At 42.8% G+C, this 21,834-nt stretch overlaps 2 protein-coding genes across 4 annotated transcripts in view; one reads left to right on the top strand and one right to left on the bottom strand.

The window, feature by feature from the left end:
• Positions 1–19,129, bottom strand: part of focad (focadhesin) — a 76,910-nt gene extending 57,781 nt beyond the window's left edge. For 2 of the 3 annotated variants that reach the window (XM_014155779.3, XM_014155781.3), the window contains exons 1-5: positions 19,069–19,129; positions 16,376–16,447; positions 16,185–16,259; positions 15,787–15,941; positions 12,485–12,583 (exon numbers count right to left, since the gene is read on the bottom strand). In XM_014155779.3, coding sequence (XP_014011254.1) covers positions 12,485–12,583; positions 15,787–15,941; positions 16,185–16,259; positions 16,376–16,432 — 386 coding nt within the window. In that variant the 5' untranslated portion in view covers positions 16,433–16,447; positions 19,069–19,129. Of the gene's footprint in view, positions 1–12,484; positions 12,584–15,786; positions 15,942–16,184; positions 16,260–16,375; positions 16,448–19,009 lie in introns of all 3 variants that reach the window. The other variant, XM_014155780.3, reaches the window with a different exon arrangement.
• Positions 17,243–21,834, top strand: part of mllt3 (MLLT3 super elongation complex subunit) — a 49,591-nt gene continuing 44,999 nt past the window's right edge. The window contains exon 1 of the mRNA XM_082965108.1: positions 17,243–17,366. The gene's annotated coding sequence lies outside the window, so the exon portion shown is untranslated. The remainder of the gene's footprint in view (positions 17,367–21,834) is intronic.

Raw genomic sequence — 21,834 nt, 5'->3', positions numbered from 1 at the left:
AGAGGCTTCAGGCTTGTTTAGTATAGCCCATGTGTAACTCCACTCACTATTTGTAACTGTATCGTCTGTTAGTTTGTGTCATTGGTTTTGGCTAGCTTAAATGTTCCAGTCGGTTGCTAGCTAGCTTGCACTCACTCATGTGGCTGCTAGCACCTTCATGAAAAGGGGAACGAGGGAAGCCCTACAATATAGTGTTTTTCTAAGTAGTGTGAACTCTCTGGAGCTGGCAATGTTGAAAAGGAATCTTTATACATGTTGTAAGTTTATTAACTGTAGTTTTGTAATTGACTAAAACAAGGAGACAACAAGATAATTGCATTTGAAAAGGGTCAAGTTTCTACTGTGAGCCAAATGGGGTAACCTAGGTAGCCACAGGTTGTTTTCCCCACAGGCATTCTATCTAATACCGACTGGGACTACTACTACTCAGAAACAGTATTATTATGACCTCATTGCAGCATTTCCATGAAAAACCAACAAGACATTAGGCTACTAATGTACTACATCTGTAGCATTTTCATGACTTCATTAGGATCTTAGATTACTATGATGATATCAATGAAGTATTTCCACAACTAAATAACGACTAAGATATTACAATGACATTGTAGTATTTCCATGACCTTACAGCGGAGTAACTCAGATATTACTACTACAGATGCTATTATGACATATTGCTATTCGGACTACTACAAAAGTTATCACAATGTTATTATTACTACTACAGATGCTATTATGACAATGTTATCATAACAAAAGAAAAAACATAACTACTACAGATGTTATGACATCACGCTATTATGACTATTACAGATGTTATTCTGACAGGGACAGATGTTATGACATGTTTTATTAAGACTACTACAAGTTATGACATGTTATTTTGACTACTTTAGATGCTATTGTGACCACTACATATTATTACTACAGAAGTAATAAGAACAATGCCATCATGACTACAACAGGATGGTATCATTACCACTGCAGAAAATGTTGATGAATAATAATAATGCTTATTATAACATTTAATTTGTAAAGCACTTTTCTCAACCCAAGGCACACAAAATAACAACAACAATCCAAAACACAGAAAACAATCAACGCTATATACTGTCGCCAGATCCGGAGTACATGAGAACAGAATTAGCAGAGGTCCTTGAAAGCTTTTCTGAAGTGCACGGTCTTGAGCTGTGCCTTAAAGGAGGACAGAGACTCTGCAGCCCTAATAGTGTCGGGAAGTGAGTTCCACAGCCTCAAAGCCGCGCAACTGAAAGCCCTGTCACCCATAGTTTTTAAGTCTGCTGCGGGACTAAAGGGAAACAGAACTGGAGGAGCGACGTGTGCGTGTGGGGCAAGAGGGTAGAATGAGGTCAGACAGGTACTTGGGTCCAGAGTTGTGGATAGCTTGGTAGGTGTGAACCAGGATTTTGTAGTCGATGCGTGAGCATATGGGGAGCCATTGAAGGTTGAACAGCACTGGAGTGATGTGCTCGCGGGGGAGGTGTGGGTGAGCTCCCAGCCCATAGACAGAAGCTAAAACAGGAAGCTCCCGCCCTCAGGTCTGTTCAACGCTGGTCCGACCAATCAGATGCCACGCTTCAAGATTGCTTCGATCACGTGGACTGGGATATGTTCCGCATTGCTGCGAACAACAACACTGACGAATACGCTGACTCGGTGTGCGAGTTCATTAACAAGTGCATCGGTGATGTCATACCAACAGCGTCTATTAAAAAACATTCCCCAACCAGAAACCGTGGATTGATGGCAGCATTCGCGCAAAACTGAACGCGCGAACCACTGCTTTTAATCAGGGCAAAGTGACCGGAAACATGACCGAATACAAACAGTGTAGCTATTCCCTCCGCAAGGCAATCAAACAGGCTAAGCATCAGTACAGCGACAAAGTGGAGTCGCAATTCAACGGCTCAGACACGATAGGTATGTGGCAGGGTCTACAGTCAATCACGGACTACAAAAGAAAAATCAGCCCCGTCGCGGATCACGATGCCTTGCTCCCAGACACACTAAACAACTTTTTTGCTCGCTTTGAGGACAATACAGTGCCACTAACACTGCCCGCTAACAAAACCTGCGGGCTCTCCTTCACTGCAGCCAACGTGAGTAAAACATTTAAACATGTTAACCCAAGGCTGCAGGCCCAGACGGCATCCCCGGCCGCGTCCTCAGAGCATGCGCAGACCAGTTGGCTGGTGTGTTTACAGACATATTCAATCAATCCTTATCCCAGTCTGTTGTCCCCACATGCTTCAAGAGGGCCACCATTGTTCCTGTTCCCAAGAAAGCTAAGGTAACTGAGCTAAATGACTACCGCCCTGTAGCCCTCACTTCCGTCATCATGAAGTGCTTTGAGAGACTAGTCAAGGACCATATCACCTCCACCCTACCTGACACCCTAGTCCCACTCCAATTTCCTTACCGACCCAATAGGTCCACAGACGACGCAATCGCCATCACACTGCACAAACCCATCTGGACAAGAGGAATACCTATGTAAGAATGCTGTTCATCGCTTACAGCTCAGCATTTAACACCATAGTACCCTCCAAACTCGTCATTAAGCTTGAGACCCTGGGTCTCGACCCCGCCCTGTGCAACTGGGTCCTGGACTTCCTGACGGGCCGCCCCCAGGTGGTGAGGGTAGGAAACAACATCTCCACCACGCTGATCCTCAACACTGGGTCCCCACAAGGGTGCGTTCTCAGCCCTCTCCTGTACTCCCTGTTCACCCACGACTGCGTGGCCATGCACGCATCCAACTCAATCATCAAGTTTGCAGACGACACTACAGTGGTAGGCTTGATTACCAACAACGACGAGACGGCCTACAGGGAGGAGGTGAGGGCTCTCGGAGTGTAGTGTCAGGAAAATAACCTCGCACTCAATGTCAACAAAACAAAAGAGATGATCGTGGACTTCAGGAAACAGCAGAGGGAGCAGCCGCCTATCTACATTGACGGGACAGTAGTGGAGAGGGTGGAGAGTTAAGTTCCTCAGCGTACACATCACGGACAAACTGAAATGGTCCACCCACACAGACAGCATGGTGAAGAAGGCGCCGTAGCGCCTCTTCAACCTCAGGAGGCTGAAGAAATTCGGCTTGTCACCAAAATCACTCAAACTTTTACAGATGCACAATCGAGAGCATCCTGTCGGGCTGTATCACCGCCTGGTACAACAGCTACTCCGTCCATAACCGGAGAGACTTCTGGAGGGTAGTGAGGTCTGCACAATGCATCACCGGGAGCAAACTACCTGCCCTCCAGGACACCTACACCACCCGATGTCACAGGAAGGCCAAAAAGATCAAAGGACAGCAACCACCCGAGCCACTGCCTGTTCACCCCGCTAACATTCAGATGGTGAGGTCAGTACAGGTGCATCAAAGCTGGAGCCGAGAGACTGAAAAACAGCTTCTATCTCAAGGCCAGACTGTTAAACAGCCATCACTAACATTGAGTGGCTGCTGCCAACATACTGACTCAACTCAAGCCACTTTAATAATGTGAAAATTGATGTAATCAATTTATTACTTGCCACTTTATATTATTTATATTAGATAATGTTTCCATAACCTACATTATTCATCTCATATATATATATATACTGTACGCTATACCATCTACTGCATCTTGATGTATTAGATGTATCACTAGCCACTTTAAACAATGCCACGTTATATAATGTTTTCATACCCTACAATACTCATCTCATATGTATATACTGTACTCCATACAGGTCGACCGATTATGATTTTTCAACGCCGATACCTATTATTGGCGGGTCAAAAAAAAGCCGATACCGGTTATTGGGGGGCCAGAAAAGCCAATACCGATTCATCGGCGGATTTTATTTATATGTAATAATTACAATTACAACAATACTGAATGAACACTTATTTTAACTTAATATAATACATAAATAAAATCAATTTAGCCTCAAATAAATAATGAAACATGTTCAATTTGGTTTAAATAATGCAAAAACAAAGTGTTGGAGAAGAAAGTAAAAGTGCAATATGTGCCATGTAAGAAAGCTAACGTTTAAGTGCCTTGCTCAGAACATGAGAACATATGAAAGCTGGTGGTTTCTTTTAACACGAGTTTTCAATATTCCCAGGTAAGAAGTTTTAGGTTGTAGTTATTATAGGAATTATAGGACTATTTCTCTCTATACGATTTGTATTTCATATACCTTTGACTATTGGATATTCTTATAGGCACTTTAGTATTGCCAGTGTAACATTATAGCCTAATCTTGGGAGTTGACAGGCTTGAAGTCATAAACAGCGTAAGGCATTGCGAAGAGCTGCAGGCAAAAACGCACAAAAGTGCTGTTTGAATGAATGCTTACGAGCCTGCTGGTGCCTACCACCGCTCAGTCAGACTGCTCTATCAAATCATAGACTTAATTATAATATAATAAACACAACACACAGAAATACGAGCCTTAGGTCATTAATATGGTCGAATCCGGAAACTATCATTCGAAAACTAAATGTTTTTTCTTTCAGTGAAATACGGAACCGGTCCGTATTTTATCTAACGGGTGGCATCCCTAAATCTAAATATTCCTGTTACATTGCACAACCTTCAATGGCATGTCATAATTACGTAAAATTCTGGCAAATTAGTTCGCAACGAGCCAGGCCATGAACGCAAGACCAGTGACACAATTTCATGTTAGCAGGCAATATGAACTAAATATGCAGGTTTAAAAATATATACTTGTGTATTGATTTTAAAGAAAGGCATTGATGTTTATGGTTAGGTACATTGGTGCAACGACAGTGCTTTTTTCGCAAATGCGCTTGTTAAATCATCACCCGTTTGTCGAAGTAGGCTGTGATTCGATGAGAAATGAACAGGCACTGCATCGATTATATGCAACGCAGGACACGTTAGATAAACTAGTAATATCATTAACCATGTGTAGTTAACTAGTGATCATGTTAAGATTGATAGTTTTTTTATAAGATAAGTTTAATGCTAGCTAGCAACTTACCTTGGCTTCTTGATGCCCTCGCGTAACAGGTAGTCAGCCTGCCATGCAGGCTCCTCGTGGAGTGCAATGTAAGGCAGGTGGTTTGAGCGTTGGACTAGTAACCAGAAGGTTGTAAAAACGAATCCACCCCTGAACAAGGCAGTTAACCCCCGTTCCTAGGCCGTCATTGAAAATAAGAATGTGTTCTTAAATCTGACTTGCCTAGTTAAAGGGGAAAAAAAATATATATAAAAAAATACAATTGGCTAATCGGTGGCCAAAAATACCGATCGTTATGAAAACTTGAAATCGGCCCTAATTAAATCGGCCATTCCAATTAATCGGTGGACCTCTACTCCATACCATCTATTACATCTTGCCTACACCGTTCGGCCAGCACTCATTTATATATTTTTATGTACATATTCGTATTCATTCCTTTACACTTCTGTGTACAAGGTAGTTGTGGAATTGGTAGATTACTTGTTAGATATTACTGCATGGTCGGAACTAGAAGCACAAGCATTTCGCTATACTTGCATTAACACCTGCTAACCATGTGTATGTGACAAATACATTTGATTTGATGTGAGGAACAGTTCTGGACATATTGTAGCCTGTTAAGGCACTTGGTAGATGCGCCAACAAAAAGGGAGTTACATGGAAAAATGTGACTTTGGTCAAACTCTTGATGTGCGCCTCAAACGAGAGCTGACTGTCAAATATCACACCCAGGTTGCGAACCTCGACATCGTCAATATTTAGGCTGTAGCTGGTGATGTTGGTAATGATAGTGCCAATCAGGACGACCTCTGTCTACTTGCAGTTTACCTGCAGGAAACTCAACTGCATCCATGTTTTGATGTCCTGCAGGCAGCTGACCAGGAGTGCAGTGCCATTGGCAGTGTCAGTGTTTGTGGAGACATACAGCTGTGTGTCGTCAGCATAAAAGTGAAAGCCCAGTCAGTGTTTCCTCAAGATGTTCCCAGTGGCAGAATGTGGATACAAAACCGTAGTGGCCTCAGTACCGAGCCTTGAGGGACCCATGTCGGAGCACAACTCTGACTTACTAGGACCGATGGCTACAAAACTAGTAGAGATCAGTGAGATAGAACCTGAACCAGTCCAAGACCGTGTCTGACAGGCCCTTCTCCATGCTGTCTAGCAGGATGGCATGGCTGACCGTGTTTAATGCTGCACTGAGGTCCAGCAGTCAGAGGATGCTGGCAACCCCAGAGTCAGCATTCATGAGGTCATTAGTGACCCTTACCAGGGTAGTCTCAGTACTGTGTCTAGCTCTGAAACCCAACTGGATGGGCTCAAGTAGGTGGCCAGATGGCTTTGGAGTTGACTACAAACAGCACGTTTGAGGAGCTTAGGAAGGGCAGGTTGGAAATAGGCCTTTAGTTCTGGAAGTTGTCAGGGTCAGATCCAGACTTTTAAAGTATTGGTGTGACTGCAGACAGTTTGAGCTGAATGAGGGACACATCCAGTGATGAGAGACTTGTTGATAGGCTCCAGAGCAGGTAAGCAGGTCTTGACAAGTGAGGTGGTGATAGGGTCAAGTGAGCAAGTGATGGGCGTCTTTGTCCTAACCAGCTTGGTTGCATCAGCTGCAGTGAAGGTGGGGAACCTTGACTCAGGGAGCATAGGACTTGGTAGCTCAACTAAAGGGGCTTGGGAGGTCAGGAAGGTGCTATTAATGTTTTAAAAGTTTGCTTTGAAAGAAGCACAGGTATTGATTGCACCGTTCTGGGAAGGCTGAGGTAGCACAATTGTTCACAGTTTGGAGGTAGGGCTGTTATGGTGACCGTATTACCACCACATCACGAGTCATGACCGCAGTCAATTTCTATGTGACCGTTTAGTCGCGGTAATTAGGCTTCTCCAAGCTCTGATGCTGCTGCTGGTCATTAGTAGCCTACCAAACTTGCTAACCACCTGGTACTCAGCACTCTATTGTCCCTTTAAATCACTCTGACATCAATGCAAATGTAATAGAAAATGTAATCAAACACTTCATTAGAACCCACTAGCTCATGTTACGCAACATTTCTATAGACTATGCAATTTGAAAACATAGTTTTGATGGCCTCTATGAAAAAAGGAGGATACCAACAACTTTCTATAGGCTAGGCCTAATATATTTATTTCTCAACTTTCCTAATATTAAGCACTTTGCTTCTCTTTACAACAGGAGTTTAGCCTACCTGGCTGGCATGAAAGGAACCACGGGAAATGCGTCATACATTCACTATTTAAGTGCATAGATGACATGTATTTTTTCCCCTGACCCTGTTTTGAGACAGGAGCGTGATAACGATCCATTCTAAATCAAAGCAAATTCACACATATATTATTTAGCATATGTAAAGACAACATTAAATCAAGAATAGTCTGATGGGTGACAATATTATCCTATCACTTGTGAATATCCTATCACCAGCTTGAATGCAGTAAGGCAAGAAACAGCGCATGCCTTTCCCCCCCCCCCCCCCCAGACTTTTTCAAAATATAGTTGCACATGTAGCCTATCACCGGTGTGTAAAGTGTCCAAATGACTTCATAAAATGAAGCACATTCATTTGCTTTACAATGGGTGTTCAGCCTATCTGGCACACACACACACATTGCGTGAGTTTAAAGTTCGGGGAAGATCATTTTCACCATAAAAATGCATGCATAATCACATTCGCGGTCACTTTTGAGAATGGTGTTTTCTCGCTAATTGATCGCATTTTGGAACATTCATACTTATAGCCTACTGCCGTGTGCGCATTGCTGCGCTTATAATGTGAAGAAAGCCAAATAGTTAATCTACATTTTAAGCTAAATGTTCTCATCTGTTGCATCAGCTTCACTGTTTTAAAAAAAAAATTTGAAGCAAGTGATTGTATTAATTTGGGATCCATCGCATCCTACAACTGTCCCAGACTATGTTTGGAATATTTATTTCTCACACAGAATAGGTCAACTTTTGTACTATGGCGGATAATAGATTGACATAGGCTAGTGCTTTTGCTGTTCGTTAGGCCTACTCATCTTGTTGTCTGACAAAAAGTAAATGTGGACAGTTCTTCCAATATCTTCAATATGCGCCTCGGAATTCGATAAGGACATGCGCTGTTGCGTCCCCGATGTGTCTGTCTTCACTTGTAGCTTGGGTAATAAGAATTGAGATATGAGAGAGCCATGTGAATGAGAGGTGCTTCGGAGCACGCAGCCGGGAGAAGGGAATTATAATGATTATAGTCAGCCCAAGGAACACAACGGCCACTGGCCGGAAAGGCATGGATTTATTTAGGAGGCATTACGGTTACACAAAGGAGATGCCGCCGGGAAATTCGAGGCTTTTTCAAGTGCTTGTCAAATTGTGAATGAGAGACTGATGAAGTGTGTGCAGCCTGTGCAAAAAACAAAGCAAATGCTTTTCATGCAACTTTTTTCAAATCAACATTTAGAGTTGCATCATGCAGCCTTAGAACATATTAAAAATCAAAACATATAGCCCAACATTTGTATCACAACTACAGTTGCGTAAATTACTATAAATGAAGCAAATAGGAGTACCTGTTGCTTTGTTAACTGCTTAACACAGAATAGCCGCATGTGCGCACTCCCTCAAACCGTTGAGAAAATATCCTTTCTATTTTATTCAGCTATGTTCAATTGTATTCTTCATACTATGAAATAATGCCACGGAATACTAAGCAAATCTGGCCTGCTAAATGAACAAGTGTAGCCCACAGACATAGCCAGACAATGGCCTAACATAAGGACAACCCAGAGGATGCTCTTCTGTTCTTCTGAAATAGATCTAAAGAAAGATGATATGAAGCAAATGTAGTCTAAAAGAAATAATGGTGTAGGTTATATTACATGGATGTATTAGATTTTTTTTTTTTAAATGTAGATGTTCCAAAGGTCTGCATCAGTGGCTTGTAGTCTATGTGTGGAAGCCAGGAGATGCTAAATGTGTTTATGTTAATTAATGGTCAATTACCGTGAGACCAACAGTTATTTGCTTGACAATCACCGGCTGACAACATTTCATGACCGCCACAGCCCTAGTTGGAGGAGCTTGCTCACAGTAGAGAACAGCACCCGGACTTACCACTGCTGTTGCTGATCAGTTGGGAGTAGTAGGATGTCCGAGCTGCATTTACCTCACAGCAAGAACTGGCAAATCTGGTGCAGTCCATGAGAAGGATATGCACATCAGTACTTAATGCAGCTGGTGGCCGCACCAGATACTGACTGTTACTTTTGATTTTGATCCCCCTTTGTTCAGGGACACATTATTCCATTTCTGTTAGTCACCTGTCTGTGGAACTTGTTCAGTTTGTCTCAGTTGTTGAATCTTGTTATGTTCATACACATTAAGTTTGCTGAAAATAAACGCAGTTGACAGTGAGGACGTTTCTTTTTTTGCTGAGTTTACATCTGCGCATGTACAGTTATACGGTTGTTCTAGACGACGGCCAGTTGCTTTGAAAGAGCGTAGCTCTTCAGTGTACCAGGGAGGAGATTTGGAGAAAGACACCATAAAAGGTTTTCAAAGGAGCAACTTCATCCAGTATGGAGGCCGGCAGTGTTGTATTAAGCCAGAGTCAGTAACTGGCTTAGTAAGCTGGCCAGTGTTTACTGTTTTCAGACACCTAAACTGAATGGAGCGTTTCTTGGGCCAAATGAGTAGAGGAATAGCTAGGGTGAAGGTGATGAGTTTATGGTCGGACAGCCCTGACACATTTCCTTTCAATTTGGCGAGATCCACGCCTGTGGAGACCAGGTCCAGTTTATGGCCTTTCTTGTGGATGGCAAAGTCCACGTGCTGTTGGTGTCCAAAGTTGTCCAGGACATCCGCCAGGCCGGTAGAGAGACTGCAGTCAGGGGAGTCGACATGCATGTTGAAATCACCAAGCACTAGCATAGCAAGGGCTCAGGGGTGTTAGTAGCTCAGATAGTTCAGCAGGAAAGTTAGGGAGGCCAACAAATTAACACAGACAGTGCTGATACAGAGCCATTGATCTTGAAAGACATTCATTCAAAACATGACAGCTGGTACTGCAGTAAAATCACAGTGCTGTCAGTCCTGCAGATTACAGCCAATCCGCCACCCTGTCCGGATGTGCGAGGACATTCCAGGTAGGTGTAGCCAGATGGAAGGAAATGGTAGAGGGATATGTACTCATTGGGCTGATGTCAAGTCTCAGTGAGAAAGAGAATGTCTAGACCTCTATCAGTGATGATACCATTCAGTAGTAAACCTTTGTCGTTTATGGACCTTGAGTTTAAAAGCCTCAGTTGTGCATGATGTACTGCTCGGATTACGAGTGCACACAACAGACTTAAGTTTGTTAATTAGTCTCCTACCGCCCCGTCATCTGCATTTTTCCGCAAGATACCGTCTTGCATAAGGCTGTTGCTCAGATCCCTGCACAGGGTTGTTTTAATATGTTAACTGAGAAAATCTTGGGTGTAGTGAGTGATAGTTGCTTCCATTTCTGTATCTTTTGGTCCAGCCTTTGGTCCAGTAGATGGGAGATGAGATAAAAAGAGATGAGGATCGAGGAGGATCTGAGCTGGTACTTGAATCCAAACAATTAGCTAGTTGATTGGAGAAGTAGTCAAATACTTCTGTGTATATATATATATAGTGTATGTGTGGATTCATCCATTTCAGCCACACCCTTTGCTGACAGGTGTATAAAATGAGCACACAGCCATGCATCTTCATAGACAAACATTGGCAGTAAAATGGCCTTACTGACTTTCAACATGGCACCGTCATAGGATGCCACCTTTCCAACAACTCAGTTCATCAAATTTCTGCCCTCCTAGAGCTACCCCGGTCAACTGTAAGTGCTGTTATTGTGAAGTGCAAACATCTAGGTGCAACACGAAGTGGTAGGCCACACAAGCTCACAGAACGGGACCGCTGAGTGCTGAAGCGTGTAAAAAAAAAGTCTGTCCTCAGTTGTAACACTCACTACGGAGTTCCAACTGCCTCTGGAAGCAATGTCAGCACCAGAACTGTTCGCCAGGAGATTCATGAAATGGGTTTTCATGGCCGAGCAGCTTCACACAAGCCTAAGATCACCATGCGCAATGCCAAGTGTCAGCTGGAGTGGTGTAAAGCTCGCCGCCATTGGACTCTGGAGCAGTGGAAAAGCGTTCTCTGGAGTGGAGAATCACGCTTCTGGGTTTGGCAGATGCCAGGAGAACATTACCTGCCCCAATGCATAGTGCCAACTGTAAAGTTTGGTGGAGGAGGAATAATGGTCTGGAGCTGTTTTTCATGGTTTGGGCTAGGCCCCTTAGTTCCAGTGAATGGAAATCTCAATGCTACAGCATACAATGACATTCTACATTTACATTTACATTTTAGATGATTATGTGCTTCCAAGTTTGTGGCAACAGTTTGGAGAAGGCACTTTCCTGTTTCAGCATGACAAAGTCCCTGTGCACAAAGCGAGGTCCATACAGAAATGGTTTGTCGAGATTGGTGTGGAACCTCACCGAACACCTTTGAGATGAATTGGAACGCCGACTGCGAGCCAGGCCTAATCGCCCAACATCAGTGACTGACCCCAATAATGCTCATGGCTGAATGGAAGCAAGTCCCCCCAACAATGTTCCAAAATCTAGTGGAAAGGCTTCCCAGAAGGATGGAGGTTATTATAGCAGCAAGGGGGGGGGACCAACTCCATATTCATGCCCACGATTTGAGATGTTCGATGAACAGGTGTCCACATACACTACATGACCAAAAGTATGTTAACTAATTTAACGTTGTTAGTAACATTCTTAGTTCTGTGTTCAATACTTGATCAGCTAAAAGTCGATAAAACAATGCACATAGAAAACACTTACAAATAACTAAGGATACGTTTGCAGGAGTAAACTACCAAGGCTGCCACAATGCGCCATGGCAGGCATGGAATTACCTGAAGGAGTAGTGATAAGATGTGGACTCAAAGACCGGCACCTCACTCCAATCAATAGAGTCTCACACTCAGAACCTAACTTGATGTTATGAATCAAAAGTAGCCTAGACATCTTTCCTCAAGTGGTCACAGTAAAGTTGAGAAATAGAGCCTTGTGTATGGTCCTATATGGCCCCCAACATCAGACCACGGGAAAGAAAAATAAAAAGTGGACTAACCTGATGGAGTGGGGACAAGTGAAGTGGAATAACCTGATGGACTAGCGACAAGTGAAGTGGAATAACCTGATGGACAAGCGACAAGTGATGGAGTGGGGACAAGTGAAGTGGAATAACCTGATGGACTAGCGACAAGTGAAGTGGACTAACCTGATGGACTAACGACAAGTGAAGTGGACTAACCTGATGGACTAGCGACAAGTGAAGTGGACTAACCTGATCGACTAGCGACAAGTGAAGTGGACTAACCTGATCGACTAACGACAAGTGAAGTGGACTAACCTGATGGACTAACGACAAGTGAAGTGGACTAACCTGATGGAGTAGGGACAAGTGAAGGGCGTTCCTTTGTCTCGCTGGTCCGCTTGCACCTGGAGAAGCCTTCCTATCACCTTTATCAACCCCTGCACATTCCTGTTCATAAGGGAAAAAAAGAAGGAAAAAAAAAATCAATAAGGCCAGGGGTATAACTAGCAGTTTACAGAAAACCCAGATAGCTTAGGGCTATATTGTGCAGAGGACCTTACAGGGATACTTCGGGATTATGACAGTGACGCCCTGTATATACTTCCCCAGAGTCAGATGAACTTGTGGATACCATTTTTATGTCTGTGTCCAGTATGAAGGAAGTTAGAGGTAGTTTTGTGAGCCAATGCTAACATTGCGCTAACGCTAGTTAGCATTGGCTCGCAAAACTTCCTCTAACTTCCTTCATACTGGACAAACTTTGCTGTGGGGTTGTGGAAGCTGTAGTCACAGAGATTTAAGCTATCCGATTGGCCAGCGCAGTAGGAGCACTTGATTTAGCTCTCCTGGTCCGCCGGGTAGGCCGAGTTAGTTTCTTCAGACAAATAAAATAGTTAAAAATGGGAACACTTTGCCTATCCAGCGTAGGGCTTCTGAATCAAGTGCACCTACCGCCAACAGTGCAAGACTAATAAAAAAAGATTGGAGCTCAAGGCTTTATCATTGGCTTTTCTACAGAAATGTTTGGTGATAGACTATGAATGCCTTGAAGATCGACTAGTTGATCAGGATCGACCGGTTGGTGACCATTGCAGTAAGAGAAGCACACTGTACACTTACACAATGATATTAGACAGCGCATGCGATAATGTCAGAGATGGGAAAGGTCACAAGCTGTTTGGCGTTCCATTTCCTGCTGCGCTGGCCATTACCTCAGCACGATCAATAGCTCAAAGTCAGCAGTAGCAGCAGCCTGGCGAGTGGCAAAGACAGCGTGTCCCCTCCTCAGTGAAATTACTTTGTTACCATCTTATTACAGTGAGAGCAGAGGGCCCAAGGTGTTATGAGCAATGCAATGTCAACAGGGCAGAGTGTTCAGATCCCAATACACCACCATCATGCAATATGTTTACCACTGTAACAGACCTGAATGAATTTGGTTAACAACAAAAAAGGAAATAAAAAAAGAACATACTCAATGTCATACAGTGAATCATAGTGGCCATGGTTATCATTCTGCACGGATATGATCTCTAGGCCTATACGTGGGGTGCAGTGTATTTTCAATGCTACAGAACTACTATCGAAAGAGTTCCATGACTTTTAATATAGCCCGATCAACTGCTCTACAGTTTGGTGTGACAAAACTGTGTAACAGGATGTGCTGATAAGTGTTCAACCAAAGAGAGATAAGGGGAGGGGCTCATGTCTGACAGTATGGCTAAGCTCTGTTAAGACCTCCATAGCGCGCGGGAGGCTGTTGTAGAAGAAGAACAACGGTAGAAGACAATTTTTATGAGTCTGACTCTAATCAAGTCTGTCTGAACTCTGAGCATGTGTAATAAAAGGCTGTGATACAAGCCGAGACATATTTTCTGAATTGTGTGTGCGCGCGCCAGGGTTTCCGTTAGCCGGTAATTGCCGGCTTTTGGGCTATAAAAAAATGAAAAAGAGAAATAAAAAACTGGCTCTGGCCAGGAGTGCCAGGTCCGGGAGAATAAAAAAAAAATAATCCCATTGCAAATAATTATTTTTAGCCTATTCATTGATGGAAATACCAGTCAATGTAAACACATTTGACTGGTCAGGCTTAGCGGTCTATAGGTTAATATGCAGAATTAAATTGGCACGTGTAGAGTATATTGTTATGCATCTTATTTATCGCACGCGTACAGCTTACAGATACTTTCAGTGGGAAATCTGCTGCTGCTACAGGATCTCAGACTGCAACGGACAGCAGGCTTCATCAGCGCATCACACACCACTTTGCAATGAGCTAGAGGCACTATGCGTTTTGAAAACATATACTTAATTGTTTGAAACCTGAACGTTTTACTACATATTATGAGGCATGTCTTACCTTGCCAAAATATCCGTGGAGGCAATTATTTTATATCAACTTTCTTTCATTGTCCAGTAGCCAAAAGGCACAATCCTATTAGATCTCCCCTCTTTCTAATGGATATTTCCATCTCTGTCACATGAAACCGCTCGCATGTGCAGTGCTCTTTGACAACAGTGTTGTCCCCTGTAAATTGCATTATGGAACAAACATTTGAGCGTAGCCTAATGCCTTGTGCGCATTGCTGCGCTTATAATGTGATGAAATAATAGCTGATCAACATTTTAAGCTAAATGTTCTAATCTGTTGCATCAGATTCATTGCTTTTTAACTTGTTTTTATGTAGCCCAGGCCTACTGGTTGTATGAATTTGGGAGCCAGCAGCATACCACCATGCATCCCACTGCTGGCTTGCTTTTCAAGCTAAGCAGGGTTGGTCCTGGTCAGTCCCTGGATGGGAGACCAGATGCTGCTGGAAGTGGTTTTGGAGGGCCAGTGGGAGGCACGCTTTCCTCTGGTCTAAAATATATCCCAATGCCCCAGGGCTGTGATTGGGGACACTGCCCTGTGTAGAGTGCCGTCTTTTGGATGGGACGTTAAACGGGTATCCTGACTCTCTGAGGTCATTAAAGATCCCACTGCACTTATGCTAAGAGTAGGCGTGTTAACCCCAGTGTCCTGTCTAAATTCCCAATCTGGCCCTCATACCATCACGGCCACCTAATCATCCCCAGCTTACAATTGGCTCATTCATCCCCCTCCTATCCCCTGAAACTATTCCCCCACATCATTGCTGTAAATGAGAATGTGTTCTCAGTCAACTTACCTGGTAAAATAACGGTAAAATAAATAAAATCTATCGTCCCAAAACGGTCAGAGAGCCTGTTTGGAATAGGCTATTTCTTACTCGACAAGCTGACTATAAAATAGGTCAACTTTCTACTATGGGGGATAGTAGACTGATATAGGCTAGTGATTTTTGCTGTTCGTTACTCATCTTGCTGGTTGAGGAAAAGTAAATGTGGACAGTTATTCTAACATCTTCAAAGAGCACATCAGAATTCAAGAAGGACCACACATCGTTGCATTCTCGACTTGCATGTTCTGTTAATATGAATTACCATCATCTAAATGTGATTTCTGTAATTCTGAGCACCGTGTGTGGACGCCCTAATCAGGTCACGTGCCCAATGCATATGGGTCCGGAAATTTCTCAAATGTCCAGTAAATTAAAAAATGCTTCCGGTCAAATGTCCGGCGCTACATTTTTTTTTACGGAAACCCTGGTGCGTGCGTGTGTGTGTAATACCTGGCAGAGGGCAGGAGGTTGAGGACGCTGTTGAGTATGTAGTGCAGGTCGGCATGGGCCTGCTCTACCAGAAGCACCACGGCGTCACAGCAGGCTGAGCGCACAGCAGCACAGTCACTGCAGCACTGCTCCCACAGGGTCTCCATAGCTGGGCCCTGCAACACAGTCAGACACAGTCAAAGACACAGGAGAGGCAGAGGCACAGCCACTACGGCACTGCTCCTACAGGGACTCCACAGCCAGGAGTCAGACACAGTCAAAGGCACATGATGTGGTCATAAACAAATTGCATCAATCGAAAACACAGCGGGTCAGTCAGAAACAAATGTTACAGCCTGAGGCACAGCGTCACACTCAAACATGATACTCAGATACACATTTGAAGGCCAGACACCTACCTGGGTGGAGGACTGGCTGATCCTCTCATTCTGGCCCTTCTCTTTCAGCACAGCCGCAACCAGACTCCTCACCGTCTGCAGACATAGACAACAGGCTTACTACAGAGTTGGATCCTGGCTCACAATAACCTGAACAGTATGACCCCCATTGCATCCCCAATCCAGAGACAATCTCTCAGTCAGCACTTTACCTGGGCCTGTATGAGCGGGCTGGGAAAGTCAAATCTCTTTTTCAAATTCTCACTCATCTTCTCTGGTCATGCCTGCGAGTAAGGGAGAAAGACCGAAAGATTATGCTTTGGATTGAGAGCACAGAAACGGGAATATTTCTAAAGAAGTTAAAACTCAAATAGAACGGAGCTCTCCTTGTTGAAAATAAAAAGTACACAACAAAACTAAGGTTATTGAAGAGGATACCTGGAAAATCAAACTTTCTGGCCATGTTTCAAAGAGACATTTTACATGACATTTTTTGTCCTAGCTCCCAGCGGACTGACATGACAACCTACGAAAGGAGCTGAACTGCCCAAAGACAGAGTGATTCCCCAAACTCCAGCCATCTGCTGTGTCATATAGGCTACAACTAGCCTAATGTACTGTGTACCTACATTGAAGAACAGCCCCCAAGCAGGTACCTGCATCCCTTTGAAAGACGACCCCCGCAGTGTGAACTAAAGCTCTGACAGGTGGCATTGGCCACTGACATAATTTTGCATGAATTGAATGCATTATTCACGAGACACCTTCCCGAATACAGACAGATGACTGGCCCCCGAGCAGTTTGCTAGTCGCTACATTGAATACATTGAAACTTGGACCATCTCAGGTTGTTGTTCCATTAAAGAATGACAATGAGGCAGAGAGGACAGACAAGTGGACTGACTACCAGATGGTTATTGTCGGGACCCTGGCTGCCTGGCTGGCTGATAGCCAGGGAGATCTGTATGTGTTGTGTGTGAGACTCTGAACAGAGGGGGAATATGGGAGACAATGTAGCCCCCCCTACCGCACCGCACTCCAGCCCCACCCGTTCCCCCTCTATTATAGAGCTGATAAGTGACAGGCCAACAGTGTGCAACAGCCCATTCACAGCCCCTGACGCAGCTATAACATTCACTCTCAACGACGTAATACAGCATCCACAGAAACTGCCACACTACTGCAACCCAAACGTATAGCGAGGTAAGGCTCTCATATTCAATGCTAAAAGTAGACTTCTGACAACTGTCTTCGACAAGTTGGTGTTTATGGTTGAAACTTATCGTAGGCCTTTGTGACGTGACTGACTAGGATTAAAGGATAAAATCCACCTGTCAATGCTGGTTGGTTGATATTACACTGCACAAGGTGCTTGGTTCCATAAAATGACATTTTGTTGTGAAGGGATTGAAATGTGGCCTAAATTGTTGTGCAGTGTTATTAAATGTGTATAAAAGACAATAGAGGGAATAAACTAACATTCATATTCTTTGAGAGTGTAAAAACAAAGTTGCTGTTGTTGAATTAGGCATAAGCAAGATGGCACAAAATCATTTATGGATTGACATGACTATGTTCAAACATATTCAACTTGCTCTAGTCTGACTATTGTTGAGGTTTGACACCCAGATATAGTCTTAAAAAAAATAGATGTTATTTCACTGTGCTGCATGGCACATTTTCCAAACTCAAAGAGGGACAATAGTCAGTGAAACATGTAAATTAAAGTATTCAGGGGTTTCTAGACTGCCTTTAACTTGTTCACTAACAATGTAAACAGGCCTGTACTGCTGGCTCGCCATTGTTAGTGTAAACAATGTGACATTGTTTAAAATGCTCATTCCTGTGCCTTTGAAAGTGACAGTCCTAACGCTTGTGGATAGCAGAATTGACTATGGCTTGTTGCTTGCCCTCCAAAACGATTTAGTTACTGGTTAAGGCAGGCAGAACAGATAGCACATTATCATTACATTGTTAATGCAATGGGATACATTTGGTAGAATTACCATAAACTCTACCAACAGCGTGGCTGTCTAGCTGCTGGTGTACCTGGGGTTACTATTAGTAGAGACAGAAAACATCAATACCATCATGATGAGTTTCCTGGAACTGAGCTAGCCAGCCAAGTTCCCTGACGCTTGCAAATGTTAAACAAATGTACTGTAGCTAGCTAAAACAGCATCTGTGCATTAGGGACGTCTCTAACGCCCAGAAAGCTCCGATTCAAACTCCCATTCAACCACGAACAGGTCGGAAGCCCACAACAGCTCAACACACATTTGGAAGTGCCGAATACCCTTTTCTTTTTCTGTTGTTTTTAAAATGTAGACATTTTTTGTTTGTACATACCGGCCGAAACGAGAGTAAATGGAGATAGTTGCTCAGCGAAACTGCACATTTGGTGATTAATTAACGTATTTTTACATTATAACGTTTGCAGAGCTGGTGAATGGGAGTTTGAGTCGGAGCTTTCTGAGCGTTAGAGGTGTCCAACGCAAATATACTGGTTCAGTAGCTAGCTAGATATCAAGCTACAGCTAACTTTACTGTACATCTAAGTCACGTTCACCTTCAGTTAGGTTAATCATTTTTAGGGCTTGATAACTTGCAAATAACACAAAGTTAGAGTTGGCATTAAGTTAGAGACAAACTAACAGAACGTCTGTTGAAATTATACCCAGCTAGCTTGCAAAGTTTAATGAATTTGGTGAGCTAGCTCCTAAACTGGCCACTGCACTGAATAGCCAATAACGTTAGATTGCAGCGCGCGAAATCTTATTCCACATAAAACATGCAGTATTTTAAACGTCTACACCTTACCATTACAGACCGTAATACAGACTTACATTTTCTAACTAAAAATGATCAACCAATATCTGTAATTGCAATACACTTCAAACTGTACCTCTGGTCCAGAACTGGCAAAAAACACATGGGAGTACGGCGTGCAGTAAGCGTCAAATAAGTATGGAAAACGCAATTGAATAATTCCATAACGTTCATGTCATTCAAACTTATTTGAATAAAGAATGATGTCATATTTGAATAAATAAGAATGCTATTTTTCTTGAATTGATTATTATTGCATACATATATTTAAACTTGCATTCATCTGGATATAGCCTACTGATTATGATGAGGAGGAGGAAGAATCACTGGACACAGATCTTGTGCATCCTATAAAACACCAAATTGCCAAAAGAAACCTACTGTAATGTTAGATCAACATTTCACTAGCAAGTTTTTTTTATGGTTGTTTCCTTCATTTCAGCATGCAAGCTCATAACTGAGATTGCCTTCTAGCTGTAAATTGCTGTTATCATTAATAAAAGCAAATCGTTTTTCAAATAACATTGTTGATAAGACTGGGACTTAGTTTTCCAGGAAATGGTCAAGTGTGAAGAAATGTTTCTATTCTATTAAATTAACTGTGCTGTGACCTTGAACAATGTAGGATGATTGCCTTGAGTTTCTGACACCACAAGTGAAATTTCTCTGTGAATGTGCTGGATTTCTTTATTTCTTTATTATTATTATTATTTGTGTACTTGTTTGACATTTTACTGCATTGTTGGGAGCAAGTAACAAACATTTTGCTGCACCCACTATAACATCTACTAAACTGAGTACACGACCAATAAACTTTGATTTGATGAGTGGCTTCGTCAAACCAGTCCTCACAGACATGATGGTGTTGATGAGTATGTAGGCTCAACTGGTGGAGCCAGTGATAATTGGTCCTAGTGTTACATTAAATGTCAAGGACACGATATAATACAAAAATTAAATTGAAACATAATGACACTGCCACTGTCATCCTAGGTTTGCTTGCTTGGGATACGCCTCGATCACACCGACAGCGTCATTGCATTTTGGTACACCAGAAGTACATTCATTTCCAATGGAACCCTGGGTTTGCATTGTAGCATTGTGTTGCAGAGGCAGTTGCAGTGCGTTCGGTGTGGTGCATACGTTGGATTTATTGAACATATGCGTCAAACTGTATGCGTAGATGGCTTGACAGAAATGGTAGCAGAAGGTGAATGTTGAACTTTTGTTGCACACATATCCAGATGATGCTGCGTACCATTTTGCGCAATGATGCTATCGGTGTGATCAAGGCTATAGCGTTTCTTCAGCAAACATTCTGTGTGCAATACAAATATTTCATTTTACTTGATATGATTTGGATTGGTCTATTGTGTAAGTGACTATGGCCAAAGCTGGCTTGGTTAGGTTTTTCTCTGGACTTCCTGTTTTAACGGACTGATGAGGAATCGATCCTAATCCATCCTGTCATGGCGCTTTGGTTTGGCACTGCATGCATCACCACCTCTGCAATAGGTCATCTTTTTGTGCTTGCCTCCATTCTACCGATATTAAGAGCTGTCAGATTAGGACACCACTTGACCTGATCCTCAATAAAATCATGATTACCTTTTTAACAATAATCCATGTGTTCAAGCAGAAGTAATCGCTAGTGGGCAGACTACATAAATGGTACAGTAGATCTTCCTTCAGACTATTGGCACCGATAGCTAATGAGCAGCAATAGTTCTGGTGCATGGGTTTTTCATCACTGGTTATTTGGACAAATCACCATTTCGCAGGTGCGCATCTTTCGAATTTCTCAAGGGGAGGGTACATCCGACCCATACGCTACGTTCGTAACCAAGGGGGAAGGGGTAATTTACCACATACCACTGGGAAAAATCCACTTTACCGCCCCTCCAGCTGGTAATTACTAGTGGAAACGCATCTATCATCCTGAGCTCCCACATGCTGACCTCTGACATCACCTACTAAGGAAATGACCACAAATCACAAGGCCAAATCTACACTGGAGTTGCTTACCAAGATGACATTGAATGTTCCTGAGTGGCCAAGTTACAGTTTTGACTTAAATCGGTTTGAAAATCTAAGGCAAGGTTTGAAAATGGCTGTTTAGCAATGATCAACAATCAACTTGGCAGAGCTTGAAGGATTTTAAATTGAATAGTTGTCAAATATTGTACAATCCAGGTGTGCAAAACTCAAGGGTGTTATTTATTAATTCATTTATAGAGCCCCACAGTGGAGGTGTCATAATACCCATAAAACCTAGCGGTCAAACAGGGAAATGGTTCCAATCGTTTTTTCCAACATTCATTTTTCCCATAGGGAATTTTAGAAACACTTAAAATAAGGGCTATGTTTCGTGTAGGCTTACCCTGGCGTGATGTTTTGATAACCATGTAAATCTCTCTCAGACAAGGTGACATTTATCAATATATTTGGCTCTATTTACTCTGACTCTAAAATGCTAATTAGCGTCAAAATAAAACATCATGCAAGACTACAAATCCATGTAAGCTCCTTTGATTACAAATCCCTGCAAGCTCCTACAAATCCCCGACACCTTTGCTAACAAGTATTGTCAATTTAAAACTTGCACAAGACAATTAAAAGAATTGTCAGTTTAAAGAAACGTAGCCAATTTATCCGTTACTAAATGTAGCGAACATTAGACAGTTAATCCAGAGATTCTTATTTTTGCCTCGATTCGTCAGTCTCGTCCAAATCATCATGGCATTTGTAGTTCTTTATGATAGCCACATTAGCAGCAATTAGCATTTCATTTTGGGGGGGTAAATACAGGTGAATGTATTGATGAAAGTCACCTTGTCCTAAA

This window comes from Salmo salar, chromosome 18, assembly GCF_965601325.2.
Source record: "Salmo salar chromosome 18, fSalSal1, whole genome shotgun sequence".
Taxonomy (NCBI): Eukaryota; Metazoa; Chordata; class Actinopteri; order Salmoniformes; family Salmonidae; genus Salmo; species Salmo salar.
Note: the sequence above shows the minus strand (reverse complement) of the source record. Positions and strands in the feature narration are given on the sequence as shown.